The following is a 24,122-nucleotide window of genomic DNA, read 5'->3' on the forward strand; positions in this document are numbered from 1 at the left end:
ATTCCCTGCCCACCTTTCTCATTTAAGGATCCATTCCGTCTGCACACCAGGAAAGCTCACCGAGGCACTCTAAGGAACAGTGAGGCCCCAATGAGGTTAGGGCGGTGGTCCCGAGCGGAACAGCAAGACCCTTCTATCAATCTTGAGTTTGCAGATCCGATCTGTGCGGTGGAGTCATTTCTGAAGAATTCCAATCCATTGTGGGACAGTACTTCATCTGACCTCTAGGAGGGGCGCACCCTCCTGATTTCCCTACTGCAGCAAAGCAGGTCCCCTGACCTTTGGTTGGTTTTGTCTCTGAACCAGGGGCAGGAGCTGCTCTGCCTGCCCAGCCTACAGTAGCAAGTAGGCACCAATAGATTCTAATCTTGGACTAAAAATTACTCTCTTAATGATTTTCCCCCCCTCTCCTTGTGAGAAATCACATGAGGAAACACAAGAGCTGCTGGCTACCATAGCGTTGAGACAGATGCCAGACTATTATTTGGAGGTGACCAGGCCTTATGTAACCATCTGTCTTGGTTACATCTCAGGGTTTAAAAAAAAAGGGGGTTGGGGCAGGAGGGGAAAAAGATACTTGAATGGGATGCAAAATCCACTGGCATCACCAAATTTCAGAAGCTCCCAAAGACCTGAAGTGGTTTATATATAATATAAGGTGGGTAGGCTTTGTATTAATGGTAATTTCTTTCCTTTGACAACACTTTGACTTCAAGTTCTAAAGGATGACATAAAGCTGTTGCCTACTTTTAAAGAAAGAGTAGCGCCTAAAATGAGTGTGATAAAAAAAAAAAAAAGTTAGCTAATTCTGGTAGTGATAGAAATGGTACCACACATTAACATCAATTCACAGGCAACTAACTGATAAAATTTTTTATTTCACTTTTGAATTTTTACACGTTTCCTGATTATTCTGTGTAAGGTGGAAACTAGAACTATTTAAAAGACATACACAAATCTAGTACATCAATAACCGGGGATTTTCTTTTTTTGCTATACTATTTTCACAACCACGGGTGTGCTTGCTAGGCAATATAACCATCACAGAAGCAAACGTGAGGCAGAATACTGGTAAGGAAAAACAAAGCAAGAAAGAGCTACCAGATATACAGACAGGCTCGTTCCACGTTCACTACTGCATTTTCAAGCGCCAAATATTTAACTGCACATTTTTTGTTCAGCTAGAAAGGAGGGATTTTTTTTTCTTTTTTCTTTTTGGTTTGTTTTCATCAGTGCATGAAGGTTTCTTGTCTCATTTCAGCAGATGGACAAACAGATGGATACTACAGCTATGTGGAATGTTAAGGAGAGGGGGAATACTGTGAAACTGGTAGGCCTGGGTATTCTGGATTCTCCCCAATGCAGTGATCATGCAACTTCCCTGCATCAGAGGGTCTTGTTTAAACACGTCTGTGAACTTGGCTGGATGAGTACAGTTGGGAGATCAGGTACCAACAAGCATTATCAGGGCTGGCTGTTAATACAGAGAGGAGTCATGGATTTTTAAAAATACTTTTTGATTCAGATCTTGGTGACGGAAGAACAACTGTGCTGAGAACTGGAGGAAGACAGAGCTGCGGTGCTGGAAGCTCCTCTTGACTGAAACAAGGCCTGCTCACCAAGTGCTCACCCATTTCCCTCTCACCCCCTCCAGCCCTCCTGTCCCTGTCCATATAGTATTAAACTGTGAACAAAGGAAAAATAAAGATAAATTTCAAAAAGAAAGAAAAAGGTAAAGCAGCAGGACAGAAACTTAAGAAAAAGAAAAAACAAAGTCAACAGTCAAAAAGACAGTGGGAAAGAATATTTAGATTTCAGAATTTAAAAGCCCGGAGCTAGGAAGAACCCAAAGACTGAGTACTCCTCATGTGAAAGGCAATCTCTGCAGAACATTATTCATAGTGACTACCCAGGAGACAGATAAGGCCATTCATAAGATACACGGCTTGCTTTCTTTTTTAGCTCATGATTATAAGGAAAATATTCCACGACTGAAGCACAAGTTGCAAACCAGTGACATTGTTGTAGGACAGGGGTTTTAGTCACGCGTGTTGTATGAGCACTGGACCTTCCCATGATGTCATAACCCAGTTAACTGCCACAAAGAATTTCAATGTTCGGCTCCGAATTTCCTCAGAGAAAGACACTGGACATCTGCGATCATGAACTTTTGAGCGGCAAGAGCCCCAACTGGTCAAGTGTCTATAGCCCCGAACAGGCATAATTACTGTGAATTGCCATTAAACTCGAATGTGAAATGACAGGCATCTCACACCAAGTCCCAGCATCACAATATAATCACTACAGCTTTCTGTACAACTTTACAATGGAGCAGTATTTCAGTGACTGTTTAAACTTTCCCCAAAGTTACAGATATTTCAGGTCTATTTTTCTACCAGTAAGAGTTCTGCTTAGTTACAAAACCCCATAATCACAGTGTTTAGTTTTTAAAGAAAAATTAAACACACAGTAATCCTGTCAATGTTAAAAATCAAAACTTCAGAATGCCGTGGCATTTATGTGACCAATCTGAGTTTAAGATACAAATACCAGCTGTTTATCCCATGAACCATTTTTGCTAGGCTGAGGCTGTGAAAAATTGAAGTCAATGTACGATTCTTTCCTTTTTTCTTTTTTATCGCACAAAGGGATATATGTGGAGGGTACAGAGTGACACTGAACAGATCACGGGGCACAATAGACATTAGTTCTCTCCCTCCCCAGCATCTCCTTCATCTCCCTGGTTTTCCGACGTCCACAGCTGCAAGAGAAAAACAGAGTCATGATCAAAGCAGGGCTACTAAAATGTACTCTCGGCGGTTTCCCATCTGTAGCGCCTTATCTCCCTCAACTGTTTATAAGATTATTCCTGTATGAGTGCCAACAGTGGTGACTAAAAAGGTCAAAACTTTAGTACTCATTCAACACTTAAATCGAACCTATAATATTTAACACTTACAAGGCACAAACCTCTCTTGGGTCTTGGGCAATAGTGAATTATGAGGTGGTGAGTAGACTGTGAACCCTCCAAAAGCAGTCACTGAAACCAGTAGTACTTACAGTGAGATTGTCCCTAAGCAACTGCATGATCAGCGTGCTGTCTTTGTACGACTCTTCATTCAGTGTATCCAATTCAGCAATTGCTTCATCAAATGCCTACAACAAAGAGCCCTTAGCAAAAAAATCACAGGTTTTCTGAAGCACATTTAGTCCAATTTTTTCCTGCTAACTAATGAAAATAATTTATCCTGTCCAGCACCTTGGGAGAACCTAGGCCATTATTACCTTGTTTGCCAGCTGTTGCAGCAAACATATACCGTAATGAAAGTTTATTAAGTACCAACAATGACAAAAATTTTTAGATAAGTCAGCAGGTATCAGTTAATAGAGCATTCATTCTAGGCAAATTCATGTAATTTTTTAATTACCAAAGACATTTCTAGTAATCCTTTAAGAAGAAAACAACAACAAAAACAAAACAAAAAACTACAACTCAAAACATCTGGATACAAAGAATCAAGGGAGAACAGAACTTCACTTAACACACTTTTTCCAAATTCTATAACCCAAAGCTTGACAAGAAACAACAAACTGCCTTCACTCTGAATTTTTCACAACCTCCCTCCCCCCAAAAATACTAGTCAAACAAAAATAAAACACAAAATAGCAGGTGTTGAGAAGAAATCAGAAAGTAGGTATGAATTTATTTCATAAAATATATACTCAAATATATATTTTATGAAAATAGTCCAAGACAGTGAGTTATTTTCAGGAAGTAAGTTATTAAGAACAGCTCTGTTTTACTACGATAAGAAACCAGAGGGCCTTTCTCACCGTTTTCGCCAGGCTGCAAGCCTTTTCAGGAGAGTTCAGGATCTCGTAGTAAAACACTGAGAAATTCAGTGCCAGGCCAAGTCGAATGGGGTGTGTAGGCTGCATTTCTTTCTTACTAATTTCAAATGCTTCCTGGTAAGCCTGCTGAGAGTTCGACACGGTGGCTAAAAGAAAGGTAAAGAAATATTAAAGATTGGATTCTTTCAGAAGCTGCATCACACACTGGACCACTATCAAATTATTTTACCAAACTGGGCTGAATTAAATTGATTAACAATCATTTGCTAAATGTTTGTTCTAAGTTAAGTACTACATTAAATGCTTTAGGGGAAAAACAATATGACAAAGCCTACGAAGGCAGTAAGAAATATAGAAATAACCTTTAACAAGACAGAACATAAAAAATATGCTCTAGTGGAAAGGTCATGGACTGTGAACCCAAACTTGAATTACCAGCTCTTATTCACTGGGTGTGTGGCTTGAAGTGAAAACCTCTGTAGCCTTGGTTTCCTTATCAGAAGAATGAACAGACTTCCACCCAAACTCCCAGGGTTGTGTAAGGAATAAATAAGACTACAATATTTGGCACATAATAGGCACTTAATAAAACACAGCTATAATTATCACCATCACAGTAATACAAGTAAGAGATAAAAGAGATGTATCACTCTTTATATGGTGCTTTCATACTCAAGTTTCACCTCTAAGGAGAGCTACCAAATAATCCTCAAGTTAAAATTCTCTTTGGAAGTATTACTACACCAGACTTTTATTTTTAATTTTTGTTAAAATTAAAAATTCTCACTGCAGGGTATTTTTTTGGGGGGAGGAGGGAGAAACAATGATGTGAGAGAGACATATCAATTGATTTGACTCCTGCTTGCTCCCCAATCAGGACCGGGGATGAAGCCTGCACCTGAGGTACGTGTTCTTGACCAGAATTGAACCTGTGACCCTTCAGTCAATGGGCTGACACTTTATCCACTAAGCTAAACTGGTTAGGACTGCACTAGACTTTTAATCCCCTCCCTATCTTCCCCTTAGATACATTTTGATCTGTCAACCCCCATGACCCCTTTTATCACACAGGTCAGCACAATGCTGTGGTCTTTTTGAGTACTGTGATGGTAGTGTCTACAGAGAATAGACAAGGTAAAAACTGTTAAAATTATTATAAAGGAAGACTGACTCCACTAGTGCTCAAATTCCTTTTCTTTTTTTGAATGTTACTTACTTTGCTTATTGTCTCCAGAAGCCACCTCAGAAAGATATCTAAAATAATCTCCTTTCATTTTCAAGTAGAACACCTTACTTTCTGGTTGTGTAGCATTGGGAATAAGGTATTTGTCCAACAGCTCCTAAAAAATGATTCACATTTTGTTAAGAAACTAGAAATATTATTTACAAGATGTTAAAACTATGTCTGAGATTCAAGATACACACTACCACTTCTAAATATTTTTTTGAAGATTTAAAAAAAACATTTTTCATCCAAAGCGTTTAAAAGTTTTTAGCAGATGTCTGTTTTCTTCTGTTAAAAATCACTTCACCATCCATAAGGGGTTGATTAAAGTAGAGCCATACAATGGAATGCTATGTAGGCCTTAAAAATGATGATGTGGAACTACACTGTTAATATGAAAAGGTTCTCAAAAGAAGTCTGAGTGAAATAAAAATGGCAGATATCACATGAATCCTATTTTAATATTAAAAAATGTGTCTACACGCACAAAAATGTGTATAGAAAAAGTCTGGAATGATACTTTTTCAATGTTAATAATGATTCTCTAGGTGATAGGAACTGTCTGTATGACCTTGGACAAATGACCTAACTATCCTTAGCCTCAGTTTCCTCTGCTCTCCAATGGAAGCACAATAGCCATCTTCTAGAGTAGTTATGAGAAAGAGCTAAATACATAAAGTGCTTAACATGTTGCCTGGCACATAGTAAGCACTCAAAAGGTAGCTACTACTATTATTAATAATAAATTCCTTTAAACATTTATGCTTACAACAAAAGCAGTTCTGAAGGAGTCCAAGCTTCGTAAACAGAGCAATATTTTCGAAGAGTTGTTTTAGAATGTGGCATCCTGAAAAACTGGTTAAGAGGCAGTAAGTACCATGCGTTCTTCACATTCTTTCAGATGCTCTTAAAAGCTGGTCTACATTTTCAGGAATTATGGAACTTTCTTGCCTTTGGAATACATGCCATACTTCATCTGAATATCAGATGCACCTAACATTCAGGAATTAGTGCACCATTAACAAACCCCCAATTACCAACAGGCAACAAATTTAGTCATGACATTCTTACACTATGAGTCTAACAAAAAGAGCAGCTCAATGCAAAAGCTTAGTTATAAGGGGATGTGATCAATCAAAGTGAAAAGATGCAAAGAGCAATATTAATTTTAATTCTTTGCAGACAGACAGGGTGCAACTCCTTATGGGTTAGGGATGAGGAGAACTGCCTGATAACTGACAAGCTCTGTACAGGTTTTCAAAAGAAAGGTGTCATGGGCAGTAATTCGGAGAGGCAGCCAGCAGGGGATGAGGTAGATCCACAAGTGTGAATTCCTTTTCCCTTCAAAGCAGCCCTCACAGTTCATTTTTACCTGATTTCACCTGGAAGAAAAAGAAAGTTCCCAGTGGGCTCAGGATGTGAGGGAAAGTAGGATATGCACCCCTCCCATCCAACCCCAGATGGTGGTCAGAGTGGAAGCAGTTAGGAACCAATCATCTGACCAAGGTTTCTGTAAAACACAGAAGAGGAAAATCCCCAAACAGACCTACATGGCTAACTTTTGGACAAAAGCAGGACTTTACATGGGGCAGAGGCTGAAAGGCAGGCTAGTTTTTTGCTCCTAATATACAGAATAGCCTATCTGTACTGCTTCTATCTATTATAATCCTGCCTATCTGGATTCGATTTCTAAAGAAAAGATGGAGGAATGTTGACTCAATGTTCCTATTTTTCACGGGTCATTTTGAAGGGAGAGGGGAAAATTCCCCATAAATGACAAGCAACCTCTGATCAAGTAAGAGGTAAGAAAAATCACTTCATATGTTTAAAAATTACTTGCAAATGGTTTTCAGCTTTCCAGTATATTCAGACACCTTTGTCTCATAAGCTGTTTGAGAGTTTGCATTTGAACATTAAGTTAATACAACTTACAAATCACTGTTTGAAACAGAACCACTGGCCTTACCAGAACATCATTGCAGATGTCCTGCAGTTCTGCCTCTATCTTCTCCCGGTACTCTTTGCCCATCTGCTGCTTCTTCTCGTTCCTCTCTGTTTTCTGTTCAATGCTGGAGATGACACGCCAGGAAGAACGGCGGGCGCCTACCACATTCTTGTAGGCGACAGAGAGCAGATTTCTCTCTTCATTGGAGAGTTCGTGCCCCTGCTCCGTGACTGCCTTCATAGCGGCAGCCATGTCATCATAGCGCTCAGCCTGCTCGGCGAGTTTGGCTTTCTGTACCAGCTCACTTTTATCCATGGTCATTCCCTAAAACAAGAACAAGAGAAAAAGAGAAGCAAGTGTCAGGTGTCAGGGCTCAGAAAATGCACGGGACTCTTCTTGCACCCATCTGAAAAGAAACATACCTGTATGTGTAACATCTATTTCCAGATGCCCTCAACAAAACTGACCAGACACACCTATCAACTTAGGTATTTTGCTAAGATTTTTTTCTTACTTTGATCAATTAATTTCCCCAACAATACTACAGGGTAGATATGGTCATAATAATCCGTCCCCCTTCTTTGAGGTGAAGAAATAGAGGTTCAGCGAAGGCAACACAGCTTAGAGATGATAGAAAGCTAGAACTCAAATTCAAGTGTCTCTCTCTACAGTTTTTGTTTTCTTCTACATTCCTCAACAAACAGAGACTGCTTAATGATTTCTTTAGAAACTTACGCTACATACGTTCTTTACTTTTTTCAAGAATTGTCCTGTTTTGACCAAATAATGTGGGGGAAAATATCTTAACTGTGATGATTGTTTTAATCTTCAGGCAAAACATAAGATTTTATGTTATATTTGGCAGTGCCCATCAAGCAGTAGGTACCTAGAAAATATGTGACATTTTTATCATATCTTCTGTGATTTGCTAAATTTGTTACAAGAATACACTGTAGCATAAATCACGGGCAGGCAAATTTGGCTCTACCACCAGTCCTGCTACTTACAAGTGTTATGACCTTGGTCAAATCACTTAGCTCTGAGCTTTGTTTCCTCAGTGGAAAATAAAAAAACTACCAACCCTCCACAGAATTATATACAATAATCAGGCACTAATTCAATACATGGTATAGGTTGCAAGAGATATGAGTGTATTCTACAACATGCACAGCAACAGAACTTCAAACTATAATTGAGTTCCTCTAAAAGTTTCTCTGAAATAGACAAAAATCTTAGTGGCTTCAGTTTATCATTTTATCAAACTCTTTATATACCAATCAGTGAATGCCTTTTAAATTACTCACCTCTCCTTAGTCAATTCCCCACTATAATAATCACCATTTATAGAGAATACAGTAAGTTTTGGATAACATGTAGCTAAAAATTAGCCAAATACGAATTAATTTTATGTACTATTGATTTAAATTTCAATATATCCATCTGTGCCAGTGAAAAAATCCACTAACATTCCAAAGTATAAAAAGATAAAATACTACTTTAAATAGTAATGGGAATATCAGTATTTTTAAAACAAATTCTCTCTAAACACACATACACAAACATATATGGTATAAAAATTTAAGACTCTGAAAATGGTTAATAATTTTAAAATAGAAAAGGAAGTATAAGCCCTATTCACAAACTGGTTTTGCCTTAAAAGTAATTTTTGTATTTTCAAGTGAGAAATTCTACAGATGCCTGTACCACATAAAAGTATTTTATGAGATGGAACACAGTGATAAGATACACCCCACACCTAGACAATTCAAATAGTTGGTATTTTAGTTCAGAACTATGGCATTTCTGCCCCCTGCTGATTACCTAAATCATATTCAGAGCCGTGTTTTACATAAGGCTCACTAACTCTAAGCTTACACTCAGTGAAAGGGTCTCACCTTGATCCATTTGACATCTTCACCCACATCACTAGAATGAGACTATGAGAGTTGTTAATCCTCTCAGAATATTTGATTTGCTCTCCCACATTTCCTGGCAACCTCCTGCATGTAGGAGGGGTCACACGATTAGTTCTGTCCAATGAAATATAACTAGAAATGATGCTACTTCCAGGTTAAAACTGCTCAAAGCTACTTTCAGGTTGAAACTGCTAAAGGAAACAACCATGGTTCATCAGACTCTCTTCTTACAGCAGCTGCTGTCACAAAACAGTGGAGTTTCTGTAACCCGAGTCTGTAAGGTGAAGGAACCCCTGCAGATCTGCACTGGACATGCAATGGGAAAAAGAAACAAACTTTTGTTGGGTTAAGTCACTGACATGGTGGGGCTGTTTGTTTCCACAATACAACCTAGTCTACTCTAATATAATAATATAAGCACATAAAAAAAACATACTATTGGAGGGGCGGGAATGGAGGACAGTATTACGATAACTATAAATTTGTCAACAATCTTAAAATTATATACTCTCTCAATATGTCTAACTTTCTTGACCATAAAGTCTTTGAGATCAGGACACTATTTCCATCATTAAATAACCCTACTTCATTGTTCCTAAAAAAGAGAAACAGAAAGAAGCCAACTTTCAATGAACTTTAAAAATTTCCCAGTCTGTAGACTAATTCAAAGTCAGCAGTCACTTAGTCTTAGTGGTCCACTCCAAATTCATAAAACAGTGCCTATGCAACTCTACATAGGAAAGATTCCAGTTAATAAAGTACTGGCCACAGGCCAGCCAATTCAGAGCTAAGCCATCCCATGCAGTATTATAGAAGAGTAATAGAGAAATACGAAGGATCAACACTGCTAAAGGAGACCTGGAAACTCTCTGGCTCTTCTAGACCCCCAAGTAAGAAACACACCTCTTCCTCTCCTTCCCAAACATTAAAAGTTAAATCATAGCTCTTTAAAGAATCCTGACTCTCCTTGGGATCTCCCAAATGTACACATTCTATTTCTCAAAATAAAATGGGATCTTTCTGGTTTGGGGACATATATTTCAAAGCTTCTTTGGGATCACTGCAAGAGCCCTTGGAGATTGAGAACCCATCAAGATATGGAAAGATTGACCACATCCCTTAAATAAAGTATGAATCTATTTTAAAAATTTGAATTACACATACAAAAACAACTTACAACAAGCAAAAGCCATAGCTAAATGTCCTGATGCCTGCTGCTTATGTAACTTTTGACTTATATAACATGGATTCCGAAGCAGCAAGACCAATTTCAACAGGAAATGGGTTACACAACACCCAGCAGTTTGCAGGAAGGCAGCAGACAACAGAGAAATTAAATTGTTCCTACTTCTACATCTATGATAAACCTCCCATGAGCCTTCCCCTAGTCTTACTACTTTCAGTCTCTCGTTATCTTTAGCCCACTTCAGGTCTGTGCTACCAGATCCATTCTTCATTCTTGACACTCTGATACAAAGTCACTTCCTGCTCAAATTCCTTTAAAGCCCCCTCTTGCCAATACCAATCCAATTTTTCCCACCAATAAGGATTTCCAACCATCTTTCCCAGATTTTTCCCATAACATGCCTTCCATGCAATACTATACTTCTCAGGCAAAATGGTTTTCTTACAAAGTATTCTTTTCTTTCTTTGTTCACCAAGCCGCTCCTCTTCCTGGAATGCCCTTTTCCATCTACTCTGCAAACGAAATTCTTCCCAAGCATAGCTCAAGTGTCAACTCCTCCATGAAGCCTTTTCATAAGCTACTACACCCGACCGTTTAATATGATAGCCACTAGCCACACGTGGCTAATGTCAGATGTTTAGACTGTAATATTTAAAATATGGAGTTAAATTTTTATAAAGTATTTAAATTAATTTCACTTGTTTCTTTTTACTTTTTAAAATGTTACAAGATAATTTTAAACTATATGTAGCTCACATTGTATTTCTATTGGACAGCATTACTCTAAAATAAAAATATTCTCACAAAGCATTTTCTATATACCTCTCTTAAGGTTTTATCACATTTCTTTAGTACCAAAATTATTAGTCTATATTCCTTAAATCCCTTACAACACCAAAACTCCTTGAGGGCATATCCCCCACAGCACCTTGCACATAATCAGCATAAATAAAAATATCTGCTAAATAGCGGAAACTAGTTTGGCTAAGTGGACAGAGTGTCAGCCTAGGGACTAAAAGGTCCCCGGTTCGATTCCAGTCAAGGGCATATAACTTGGTTGCGGGCACATCCTCAGTAGGGGGTGTGCAAGAGGCAACTGATCGATGATTCTCTCTCATCGATGTTTCTAACTCTCTATCCCTTTCTCTTCCTCTCTGTAAAAAACCAATAAAATATATATTTAAAAAAAAATCTGCTAAATAAATGAACAGATCCCAAAATGAAAAAATAGTCAAACTGCAACCTCGGTAGAACTCTCTCTTCTTAAATAATGCAAAGCACCTATTCTTCATGAGCACATTAAATCCTTCTTATATTTGTACCTCATCTTTTGTATTTCTGGCACCTACTTAAAAATTAGTCATGCCTCCACCCTTACTCCATAACTTTCAATGACTCTTCTGGCTACTCCATCAAATCTAAACTCTACCTGGATTTCAAAGTCCTTCATAACTTGGCTTTTCAAGACCTGTTAAGACTTTCTCTTCCAGTATTCTCCAACATGCACCTTTTCCCCAGGCTGGACATCACAGAATACTCTAAATGCCACTATCAAACATGCCTAAAATTGCTTCTGTACCATATAGTCTTCCCTTATCTCTGGTTTCTCTTTCCACGGTTTCAGTTACCCGCAGTTAAATGCAGTCTGAAAATGTTAAAAAGAAAATTCCAGAAATAAACTATTTGTAAGTTTTAAATTGTGAGCCACTATGAGTAGTGTGATAAAATCTCTTGACATCTGGCTCGGTACTACCAGGACATGAATCATTCCTTTGTCAAGAAACTCTAGCCAAAGATGCTACCTGCCCATTAGTCACTTAGCAGTTTCCATTATCAGATCAGTTATAGAGAGAAAAAGAAAGATAAAAATTCACATAACTTTTATTATAGTAGATTGTTATAATTGTTCTATTTTATTACTAGCTACTGTGTTTTTTAAAATAAGTCTTTATTGTTCAGATTATTACAATTGTTCCTCCCTCCCCCACCGTAGCTCCCCTTCATCTGGTTCTCACCCCACCCTCTGCCCTTACCTCCCCACCACTGTCCTCATCCATAGGTGTATAATTTTTGTTCAGTCTCTTCCCGCACCCTCACACCCCTTCCCCTGAGAATTGTCAGTCCTCATCCTTTCAATGCCCTTGATTCTATTATATTCACCAGTTTATTCTGTTCTTCAGATTTTTAATTCACTTGATTTTTAGATTCACTTGCTGATAGATATTTATTTGTTGTTCATAATTTTTATCTTTACCTTTTTCTTCTTCCTCTTCTTAAAGAATACCTTTCAGCATTTCATATAATATTGGTTTGGTGTCCATGAACTCCTTCAGCTTTTTATCTGTGAAGCTCTTTATCTGACCTTCATTTCTGAATGATAGCTTTGCTGGGTAATCTTAGTTGTAGGTTCTTGCTATTCATCACTTTGAATATTTCTTGCCACTCCCATCTAGCCTGCATAGTTTCTGTTGAGAAATCAGCTGACAATCGTATGGGTGCTCCCTTATAGGTAACTGTTTTTCTCTTGCTGCTTTTAATATTCTCTTTGTCTTTTGCTCTTGGCATTTTAATTATGTGTCTTGGTGTGGTCCTCTTTGGATTCCTTTTGTTTGGGGTTCTGTGCACTTCCTGTAAGTCTATTCTTTCACCAGGTGGGGGAAGTTTTCTGACATTATTTCTTCAAATAGGTTTTCAGTATCTTGCACTCTCTCTACTTCTGGCACCCCCCTAATTCTGATGTTGGTACCCTTGAAGTTGTCCCAGAGGCTCCTTACACTATCTTCAAATTTTTGGATTCTTTTTCTTTTGCTTTTCTGATTATTTTTTGCTTCTTTGTATTTCAAATCTTTGACTTGATTCTTACGGTCCTCTAGTCTGCTGTTAGGTCTCTGTATAATATTTTTTATTTCAGTCACTGTATGTTTAATTTCTAGTTGCTCCTTTTTTATATCCTCGAGGGTCTCGCTAAATTTATCCAACTTTTCTAGGAAATTCTTGAAAAACCTTATAACTGTGGTTTTGAACTCTATATCCAGTTGTTTGTTTTCCTCCATTTCTTTTGTTTGTGATGTTTGTCACCACATTTTCACGCTTTTCTGAGTAGTTTTGTGTGCTAGGTGTCCTATATGGCCCTGTGGTTCAGCCTCCCCAGTTACCTGAGGTGGACACTCTTGGTGCACCCCTTTGTGGACTATGTGTACAGCCTTGTTGTAGTTAAGTCTTGATTGTTGTTGGTATTACTGGGAGAAATTGACCTCCAGGCCAATTGGCTGTGAGGATCAGCTGTGTCTACACTGGGAGAACTTTTGTGCTGGAGACTGCCTTATGAGACAAGACTTGCAAAATTGCAAAAGCTTCTGTACTCAGTTTGAATGGGGCAGAGTCTCAGGGCTGAGCAGACAACGTTGGCTTCCTGTCAGCCCTGCCCTATGAGGCCCCTGGGTATCAGTGCCCTCGGTAATTGTTGTAGTCTTCTCTGCGCGCACTTGCACACGTGCCTCCCCTGCGTTTCCATGCGCTCTTGACAGTCCAGACTCACCCCATATGGATCTGGGTTCTCCCCCTCCTCACTGTCCTCATTCATAGGGTCTCGCCCGGAACTGGGGTTCAGTGCAGCTGGGGGCTTCCGTCTCTTTCCTGCTAGAGAAAGCCAGCCTGGCACTCAGCCACTGCCCGACCTCTCCACGTGCGTGTCTACGTACCTCAGTCATTTCCAGCTCCTCTGAGTCTCCATGTGTCCCTCTCTTTCCTTCTACCCTGTTTCCCGAAAATAAGACAGTGTCTTATACTGTGTTTCCCCAAAAATAAGACATCCTCCGAAAATAAGACCTAGTGCATGGAAATATAAGACATCCCCTGAAAATAAGACCTAGTGCAACTTTGGGAGAAAAAAATTAATATAAGACACTGTCTTATTTTTGGGGAAACGGTATTAATTTTTTGCTCCCAAAGATGCACTAGATCTTATTTTCAGGGGATGTCTTATTTTTCCATGAAGAATACGGTACACATTTATTGTTAAATGAAAATAAAGGAAATTTATTACCTGTATATGGTACGGTAGTACAGTAGTTGTCACACAAACCAGACAAACTGTGAATCCTACAGTAGCAAGAATTTACTCATTTATTCAATGACAATCATGTCATCATCTTCTGGAACATCATCATAACAATCCAATTCCTGAATTTCCTGGTGAATTTCTTGTGACTCCATTTCTTTCAGAATCAGTGGACCAAATCTCTCATGTTTAGCAATAGCATTCTGAGACAGAGCCTGGGGGGGGGGGGGGGGGGCCTTATTTTTTTGGGGATGCCTTATATTTCACTCAGAAGGAAACCTGTAAGTAGGTCTTATTTTCGGAGGATGTCTTATTTTCGGGGAAACACGGTAGTTGTAGAATTTCCACTCAGACAATTTCCTGTGATTCTGGATGATGTCTGTTCTGTCTTTTAGCTGTAGTTTTGAAATTGTTATGCCAGGTAGCAGTTTTAAGTGTTCACCTATGCCACCATCTTGGTTTCTCAGAATCCGTAGGAGCCTAGCTACTGTTGTTAATTTCTTACTGTGCCTAATTTATAAATTAAATTTTATCATAGCTATGTTATGTAAAGGGGAAAACATGGTATATATGGAGTTTGGTACTACCTGCGGTCTTAGAACATAACCTCCGAGGATAAGGGGGAACTACTGTAGTTCATTTCATCTAGAATGTCCTATTTACTTTCTGTCTATACAAACTCTATCCTTCCATCTAGGACCAGAAGGCCTTCCCTGATTACCCCACCCCCAGCTTATCTACCCTGGCTCTGAACCAAATACACCTGTAGCCTATTACACAGTCTAGGGCTTCTCTATATCTACATTCTGTGTCTTCTATGCTAAAGATGACATAGAATGCACATGCTGTGTGCATGTCCTCAAAAGAAAAGCTTTACATTTGTTTCTCATTTAATGCCTAAAATAAGACAATCACAAAATTAATGTTCAAATAAGTATCTGTGAATTTTTAAAATAAATCATTACTAGGAGAGCAGAAAGAACACAGGCTAACATATGTGTGGTATGGAGGAAAGACAACAGGACAATATGTAAGAGCAGGATCTACCACTACACAGCCACATGAGCTTATTCAATCTCAGTCTTCCAATCTACAAATTGGAAACAATAGCCTCTACCTCAGAAAAGGAAATACTGTGAATATGAGGGGCAGAAAATTAAATAAATACATGGAGGGGGCGTTCAAAGGAAGAGAGGAGGACAGCTGTAATACTTTCAACAATCAAGATAATTTTCTTAAAAAGAATAGTAAGTACAATTTAAAAAAATATATATTTTATTGATTTTTCACAGAGAGGAAGGGAGAGAGATAGAGAGCCAGAAACGTCGATGAGAGAGAGAAACATCGACCAGCCGCCTCCTGCACACCCCCCACCGGGGATGTGCCCGCAACCAACGCACATGCCCTTGACCGGAATCGAACCCGGGACCCCTCAGTCCGCAGACCGATGCTCCACCACTGAGCCAAACAGGTTTTGGGAGTACAATTTTTTTTTTTATGCATAGTGCATATCACACCTCTCAAGAGTGCCTATACATCACAAAATATAAGCTTGGATTTATTTTTAAATATATTTTTATTAATTTCAGAGAGAAAGGAAGAGGGAAAGAGAGATAAAAACATTTATGATGAGAATCATGGACTGGCTGCCTCCTGCAAGTCCCCCACTAGGGATGGAGCCCACAACCAAGGCATGTGCCCTTGACCGGAATCGAACCTGGTGACTGGAATCAAACCTGCACCTTTTAGTTCGCAGTCTTAAGTCCTATCCACTGAGCCAAACTGGCTAGAGCTGGATTTAAAAAAATATATACTTTATTGATTTTTTTACCAAGAGGAAGGGAGACAGATAGATAGAAACATCAGTGAGAGAGAAATATCGCTCAGCTGTCTCCTGCACACTCCCTGAGTATGTGCCCGCAACCAAGGTACATGCTCTTGATGGAATTGAACCTGGGACCCTTCAGTCCGCAGGACGATGCTCTATCCACCGAGCCAAACCAGTCAGAGCTGCAATTAAAAAAAAAAAAATACAAACCATGAGAAGGAAAAGTCCAGATTAATCCTGCACAGGAAGTGAATATTATAATGCTAACATTATATATAAGACTTCACCTCTCAATGTCCTCAAAATGGACACAAATGTTAACTTTAACAGTTTTATTCAGTAGTTCCTAATTGCATTTTGTTAAGTAGTGATGATTTATAATTAGGACTTACTTTTCTTCTGAGACTCTGAAGGAAGGTTCCAGACCAAGATAAACATCAGCAAGAGAGCCTTTATCTTGCTTTTTAAAAAAACATATATATTTTATTTATTTTTTACAAAAAGAGGAAGGGAGAGGGATAGAGAGCTAGAAACATTGATGAGAAACATTGATTAGCTGCCTCCTGCACACACCACACCGGGGATGTGCCCGCAACCAAGGTACATGCCCTTTACCGGTATCGAACCTGGGACCTTTCAGTCAGTAAGCCTATGCTCCATCCACTGAGCCAAACTGGCTTTGGCTATCTTACCTTTTAAAAGGCCTTTAAGGACTGCAGCCCATCATCAGGCCTAGCACTAACAGCAAAGTCACAATTGCAAAGCAGAAAAATGTACTGAGAGACTGAAAGGTCTAACCCCGCAGTAGGCCAAAGATTTATTTCCTTGTGCCAGCATAGATCAAGAAGTCACCGACATGCTCCAGAATGGGATTGCTCAAGCACAGTCATTTAATGATGGCTGTCGGGCTGTTCAAAGCCACTAGATGTAGCACTTCAGAGGGCAATCTAAATATCCAACAGGGGAGTGGTTAAGAGAGAGATAAATGTTACAAGATTACATGGCCATCAAAAGAAGGGATTTAACGCTAGCCAGTTTTCCTGTGTTTAGACCCTTGGACTGCAGAGTCCCAGGTCTGGTCAAGGGTATGTACCTCAGGTGCAGGCTTAGTTCCTGGCCCTAGTTGGGGGTGCATGTGGGAGGCAACCAATGGATGTATCTCTCACATTGATGTTTCTCTCCCTGTGTTTCTCCCCCACCCTTCCATTCTTTCTTTAAAAAAAAAAAAAAAAAATCGCCGAAACCGGTTTGGCTCAGTGGTAGAGCATCTGCAGACTGAAAGGTCCCAGGTTCGATTCCTGTCAGGGGCATGTACATTGGTTGTGGGCACATCCCCGGTGTGGGGTGTGCAGGAGGCAGCTGGTCGATGTTTCTCTCTCATCAACGTTTCTAGCTCTCTCTCTCCCTTCTTCTCTCTAAAAAAAATCAATAAAACATATTTAAAAAAATCAATGGAAAAAAATATCCTTGGATGAGAATTATAAAAAAAGAAAGAGCCCTAGCCAGTTTGGCTCAGAGGGTTGAGTGTCGGTCTGTGGACTTAAGGGTCCTGGGTTCAATTCCGGTCAAAGGCCTTTGCCGGGGTTGCAGGCTCGATCCCCAGTGTGAGGTGTGCAGCAGGCAGCCAATGAATGATTCTTTCATCATTGATGTTTCTGTCTCCCTCTCCCTTCCTCTCTCTAAAAGCAGTAAAAATGTATTTAAAAAAAAAAAACAAAGAAAAAAACAAAGAAAAAGAGAGAAGGGATTTAATGTCATAGAAATATCTGTTAAAGAGAGATAAAGAAGGGGAGGGTAAATCTGCATCACTACATTTCATCTTGGTAAAATATCTCCTAAAAAACATTATGAAGAATAATTCTACAGATAGCCATGAAATACCAGTGGCTAGAAGGAAACATTCAAGAATAAGAAAAAAAATAAAGGGCTCTATAGCCATTGTTAATCGATGTTTTCTTTTTTTTAAAAAGCACTGCAAAAAGCAAGAGTTGAAAATGATAGCTGTGGCCTTTGGAAGTACTAATTTTCACCTATGTGTTGTTTTCAAGGGGAAAAAAATCCTCAATTTAATTGAATTTAATAATTGTTATAAGTTTAAAGCGAGAATTCTATATCTATTTATTATGTGTCAGGATTATTGAAGCTCTAATACAGAACAAATCTGAGTGGGATCTGACTCACATTGTATGACCTTGGGCATAGCACAATGGAAAGCCCTACATACAACAAATCTGAGCTTCTGAAAGAAATTAGGTGACTTTTTAATAAATTTTCTGAATCTCTGTTTCCTAAAATGTTAAAGAGACATTTGTAACTAACAAGCAAGATGGTATACATGAAATGAGAAGACAGCACATATCAAAGCTGCTTCTTGGAGAAAGAACCAGGCTAGAATGAGAGGGAACAGGTTGTTTAAACATGAATGGTCCTGACTGGCTTTATGGGTTGGGATGGGGTTTTATTCAGAAGAGAAAAAGGGAACTGCTCAAGGGAAGGTAGGGGAGGGTCAGGGTAAAGGGGGGAGGAAGGTAGGGGAGGGTCAGGGTAAAGGGGGGAGATCAACCAAAGGACTTGTATGCATGCATATAAACCTAATCAATGGACACAAACAACAGGGGGGTGAGGGCATGAGTGGAAGGGAGGGAGGGTAATAAGGACACATATGTAATACCTTAATCAATAAAGAAAAAAACATTATTTAAAAAAAGAGGAAACTCCTCACAGGGACCAAAAATATAGATGCATGAATAAAGTGCATTCTGCTTTTCTAGATGAATGAGAAATCAAAGGCCAAGGTAGATACAGAAATGTTATCAATCTAGAGAGGAAACTGCAAGGAACATCTTAAAAATCTAAGCTCAAAAGTTTGCATGGGGTAAGGAATTGACAATAAATTCTGAAAAACATTTACAGATGTACCAAACCAGATAGAACACCCATCCTATATAATAAAAGGTTAATATGCAAATCGACTGAACAGCAAAACGACCGTTCACTATGATGCACACTGACCACCAGGGGGCACTCAATGCAGGAGCTGCCCCCACCCACAGGTCCCAATTAGCTGTTTCTTATCTATTTACAGATGGAAACTGAGCTTCCACAAACCCTTGAAATACTTTGTGTCCATCTCTCAAAAGTCTAATCAGCTATACAACTGGTCTAGGAAAGAAAACAAACAAACAAACAAAATCCATTAATTATAGTTTACCTAAATGTGCAAAGCACTAAGGGGTTTATATCAACTCATTTAGTCCTGAGAATGTCACTGTCCCTTTTCTAGATTCAAAACTTACCTGCCCAGGGTCACACAGTAAATCCAGTACCTGGCTCTTTCCTCAATGCACTACTCCTAAAGATCAACTATGATTTTCAATGCTTATTTAATAAAAAGATAGAATGAGTAATTTTTTGAAGATTCTTCAAAAGGTATTACAGTGAGATTTGAGAATTGGCCATAATTCATCTAGCTTTAAAAGCCAAAATCAAATGAAGCAGTTAGAAACAGCATATGCCAGAAATTCACCAGACTGTTAAACAAGCTTTCAGGTAAGATTTATGAACAAACAATAACAATGGCCAGAGGCCACGTGTACTTTATTGTCGCCTCCAATTTCTGTCCAGGTCAAGGCCATTCAGAAATAACTTTTATTGTTGGCTCTCTTAGGGAAAACAATGAAATAAACTTACATAATAGAGGAATGGCCAAATTTTTAAAAAAGTAATCTCACTCCAACTCTGCTGGGAATGACTTGTTCTCTAGAGGTTGTCAATCAATTTCACCACATTTTAAGTATTACAAACATAACGATGCCTATATTAGATCTTTTAGCAGAGAAAGGAGTTAAGGTGATTGGATTTTAGCAGGCACATCACAAAATAAGATCATATTTGTATTGAGACCAAGATGGTTCCAAATCTTAAAATTAATTATACAATTAATTTCTTGCTTCCTGGCTAGTGAATTGTCACCTCTCCCTAGAAAAATGTAGGAACCCAGAAATTTAAAGTTGCTTAACTGCCCAGCCACAGTGGCTCAGTGGTTGAATTATGAACCAGGAGGTCACCTACTGGTCAGGGCACATGCCTGGTTTGGGTTGTGGGCAGGATCCCCAGGGTGGGGCATGCAGGAAGCAGCTGATCAATGCTTCTCATCATTGATGTTTCTACCCCCAACCCCAACTCTCTAAAATCAATAAAGATTTTTTTTTTTAAGTTGCTTTACAAGGAAATTTTAGTTCATTCTCTATGCCTTAGGTATCCATCCCCATTTAAAGGAAAACAGTTTAGTTTGATGCCACTGAAAAAGCAGGCAGCATAACAGGATGTTTAATTTAGAATTTTCTCTCTACTCATCTCCTCCTCCCTAACAAAATATGAAAAATCTAAAACTCTACAAAAAGGTAGTATGATTAAGAAAAACCAATAAAGGTGGCCCTCAACAATGAAGGTTTAAATAAATAAATAAGGTCTAAACTCAACTAGATGAAGAACCTAGGATTGGATAAATCCACAAAATAACTAACTAGCTTTCTCTCTAGTATGAAGCCAATACTAGAAAAAATGGCCTTTCACAAGCAGTATCATTCCTCCAAGCCAGAATATATATACTCTCCCTCAACAAATTACATTGTACCTATTTTCAAAAATAGCTAAAATTCCTATTTAAAAACAATTACAGTTACACACTGAAAGATATATGTGTGTTCTACTACTAGTAGAAGCCTATCAGCAAAGCCTGGGTTTGATTCCTGGCTCCAACACTTACCTTGTGCTGTATTTCCCTAGGAAAATGATTTAAATTCTTTGTGCTTCAGTTTCTTCATCTGTAAAATGAGGCTAACAGTGGTTACCTATCACTGGCAGTTATAAAGTGTTACTGAATGTGTAAAGTGCTCAGAACAAAGCTTGGCACATAGTAAGAAATTAAGTGGTGGATATTATTATTACACATTAATTGTTTGATGCTACCTCATCAGTTGGTGAATGACAAACGGATAAACACCATATGTGTCTATGCTATATAGCATAGGTCTGATCTATATATGCTCATCTTCATTTGTATGTTCAAATAACATTTATAAATACCTACTATATCCCAGATCCTTATTCTAATTATTGAATTTGTCACAATAACACATTAAAGACTATTACCATTTGCAATACAGAGATGAGAAAATGTGCTAAAAAGATTGGAGATGCTAGACACAAAATTAGGTTCTGTTAATACTGTCAATTTTTGAAAGCAGCATATACAAAAAGGTTGGATCTCATCAGAATGCAACTGGAGGGGAAAAAAGAAAGCCATTAACAGTGAACTTAGTGATTAGAAAACAAAACCAAATGCTTATATTTAACAATGTATAGTTTGTAAGAAGCCTCACAACTCTGGAGCTAGAGAAACCCAGAGAGTAAGCAGCAGGCTGAAAATCACAGCTAGAGCTACAGGCAAGACCTGAATCAAATTGATCTGACGCCAAGTGTAGTGCTCATCCTGCTTCCATGTCCATAGTCAAATGAGCAAAATGCATTTATTGCAGTGGCCCCAAAATCTGGAGACTCTGTCTTGGGAGCCGGCATCATGGGAATGTGCTCAGTCTGGTTTTATGAGACTGTCTCTCGGATCTATAGAGCTCCAATTCTAAAATGGCTTCAAGCACTGCATGATGGGAAATGTACAGAAGATTATAGGGTAGGAGCCATACCTCAGAGGCTGACAGTCCATAAATATTTACTACTGATGAAGGAAGATATTAAATTTGAAAACCAGGTGTGTGGTCTAGGCTAAATCACCTCACCTGTCATAAAGACTCCATCTGTAAGATGGGTGAATGGTTTCTTATCTCTTTGAAAGGAGGGGCTAGAAAAATAATTCAGCAGTTGCTACTGAATTATTAGCCTTCTATTTTGAAGACCACAGGTTAAAATTCTAATTTGGGTCCAGAAAATGGACAGGTTTTATCCTTATCATCCTGTGTGCTGCTAAGGACATAGAAAATTGAGGGCTCAGGTAACAGAGATGCACACTCCAAAATTAGGAATGGGGTATATTGGAAGTGTTTAAGAAGAAAATCACTAAAAAACAAGTAATATAATTATACATTTAAGTTTCTAACATGAAAATGCAAAAACCTGAGTAGCCACATGTTCTATTCTATAGACTGCACATGTGTGTGGTTTCATTTGAACAATTGAGACCGAGTGAGAAATGCAATTTTTGTATTCTTACAAGTGCTTCATATTTCTGTTTGGGCTCCTGTGGCCTCCTGAATTTTATATGTTCATAGCACCATCTTGCCAAATTCTACCTTATCTCCCACACAGGGCAAGTAAAATCTGAGCCTGATGCTGCCTACCTAAGAGAAGAGCAGTGAAGGCAAGGACACGAGACACGAATTCTTACAGAAAAGGTTGGCAAATTGTCTTACCAATACTGCCACCTTTGAAAACCTCATTATACGCAGAATTCTCCATTTGCAATAGACAAAGATGTACTCATGGTATGAAGACAAGGGCCCCAAATCATTTCCACCCTTCCCTATCACCAGGGAAGCCATCAGGCAAATTTCATTCCTAAAAACATGCTAATACACAGTATGGGGGAATTGTGGGCGAGTACACAAAAGGCTCTGGCATTAATGACGGCAAATACCGTGGGAAAATATTCGATTCTCAGTCTCTGACATTTTTTTTTTTTCTTCCTGAGGATCCGATCTGATTCAGTAACAGATTCCAACAAATGCATTTTCTTGATGCAAACCTCCACCCTGTGCTTCCCAGGGAACCAGGGAATCTCGGTCGTCCCCCCCCCCCCCCCCCCGGGCTCCAAAGCCAGAGAACCAGGATGAAAAATGGCTTTGCTGCAAAGTGGGAGGGGGGGGGATCATCTCTCTGTTCTCTCCCAAGGTTAAACCCCTTACCCATTCTGGGGGAGTCAAGCAGGGGCATGGGGGCTCGAGAACTCGCCCGCATTTGGTTCAATTTTAATTTCTGGAAACCGGAAAGCAAGGAGCAGGGGTGACAGGGCTGAAAACGTTGGATCTCAAGGTGCAGTCGCGCGGGGATCGAAACTGGGCAGTGAGGGAGGGTCCGGGGTGCGCGCCTCGCTATCCCTTCCGGTCCGCTCCGGAGCCGCACCCAGCCCGCCGGGCAGCCCGCTGGCGGCGAGGGCGCCGGGCCTCTCCGGGGCCGTGGGCCCGGCCCCGGAAACAGGGAGGGGCCGCGGCGAGGCCGGGCCCGCGCCGCAGGCGACCGCGCGGGGCAGGGGAGGGCGCGCGCCACTCCTCCCGGAGCCCACCCGGGGGTCACCCTGGTGGCCGCCGCCACCGCCGCGAGCGGGGAGCTTCGGGATGGGGCCCCCGGGGGCCCCGGGCGGGCCCCGCGCCGCACTCACCGTGGGAGGTCGGCAGGGACAAAGGCGATGGCGAGCGGAGCTCCGAGCGCGGTGACCGCTTCCTTCCCAGGCCCACTCCTCAAGCAGCGGCGGCGGCGGCTGCAGCGGCGGCACGGCAGCTACCCCGGCTCCGGAATCGGCGGCGGCGGTGGCGGCAGCTCCACTTCCGCTCCGGTCACCACTTCCGCTCCGGCCCGAGCCCCGCCCCGTCCCCTACGCCGTCTCCTTATTGGGCGAGCGGGGCACGGGGTTGCCCCGGCCGCCCTAGAGGGGCGCTGACGGAGAGAGGAGGAAGCGGAGCGCACGCCGGAGGCGGCGGGCGCGGGAGGGCGGAGGGCGTGGGCCCGGGGCGAGGGGGAGGCGGGCGGAGGGGGCGGAAATAAGGGCGGGGGAGCGGAAAGAGGAGGAGGGAGGGGAAGGGGCGGTGTGTGTGGGGGAGGGTAAAGGACTGGGTGGTGCAGGAGCCTGGAGAACTGGGCGAGGTTTGGGGTTGGGCGGGCCCGAGGCCGCCTCTACTTAGGCTAAAACTCGCGAGGGGTTAGGCCGAAAGAGTCCGGGGTCATCGGTCCCCACCCCACCCGAAAAGTCATCGCCACGGCCTCGGAGGCAAGAGACCTGTCCCCTCATGCCTACATTTTCGTTTAATTCCTCTGTTCAGTCCTTCAAGGTCCTTGCCATTTCCTCCTTTGTGGACTGAAGAGGTGCCAGAAATTGAAC

The 24,122-nt window shown here is 40.5% G+C and overlaps 1 protein-coding gene across 1 annotated transcript; it reads right to left on the reverse strand.

Annotated features, from left to right (window-relative positions):
- Nucleotides 1-858: 858 nt before the first annotated feature.
- Nucleotides 859-23,746, reverse strand: YWHAB (tyrosine 3-monooxygenase/tryptophan 5-monooxygenase activation protein beta). Its single transcript, XM_084888753.1, has 6 exons — nucleotides 23,406-23,746; nucleotides 7,044-7,346; nucleotides 5,069-5,192; nucleotides 3,835-3,998; nucleotides 3,061-3,156; nucleotides 859-2,761 (listed from the first exon to the last, which is right to left on the reverse strand). Exons 2-6 carry the CDS (start codon nucleotides 7,341-7,343, stop codon nucleotides 2,705-2,707), a joined length of 741 nt encoding a protein of 246 aa, XP_084744879.1. The 5' UTR covers nucleotides 7,344-7,346; nucleotides 23,406-23,746; the 3' UTR covers nucleotides 859-2,704.
- Between the last annotated feature and the right edge of the window lie 376 nt (nucleotides 23,747-24,122).

This window comes from Pipistrellus hanaki (genome assembly GCF_964339955.1).
Source record: "Pipistrellus hanaki genome assembly, chromosome: 6".
NCBI lineage: Eukaryota > Metazoa > Chordata > Mammalia > Chiroptera > Vespertilionidae > Pipistrellus > Pipistrellus hanaki.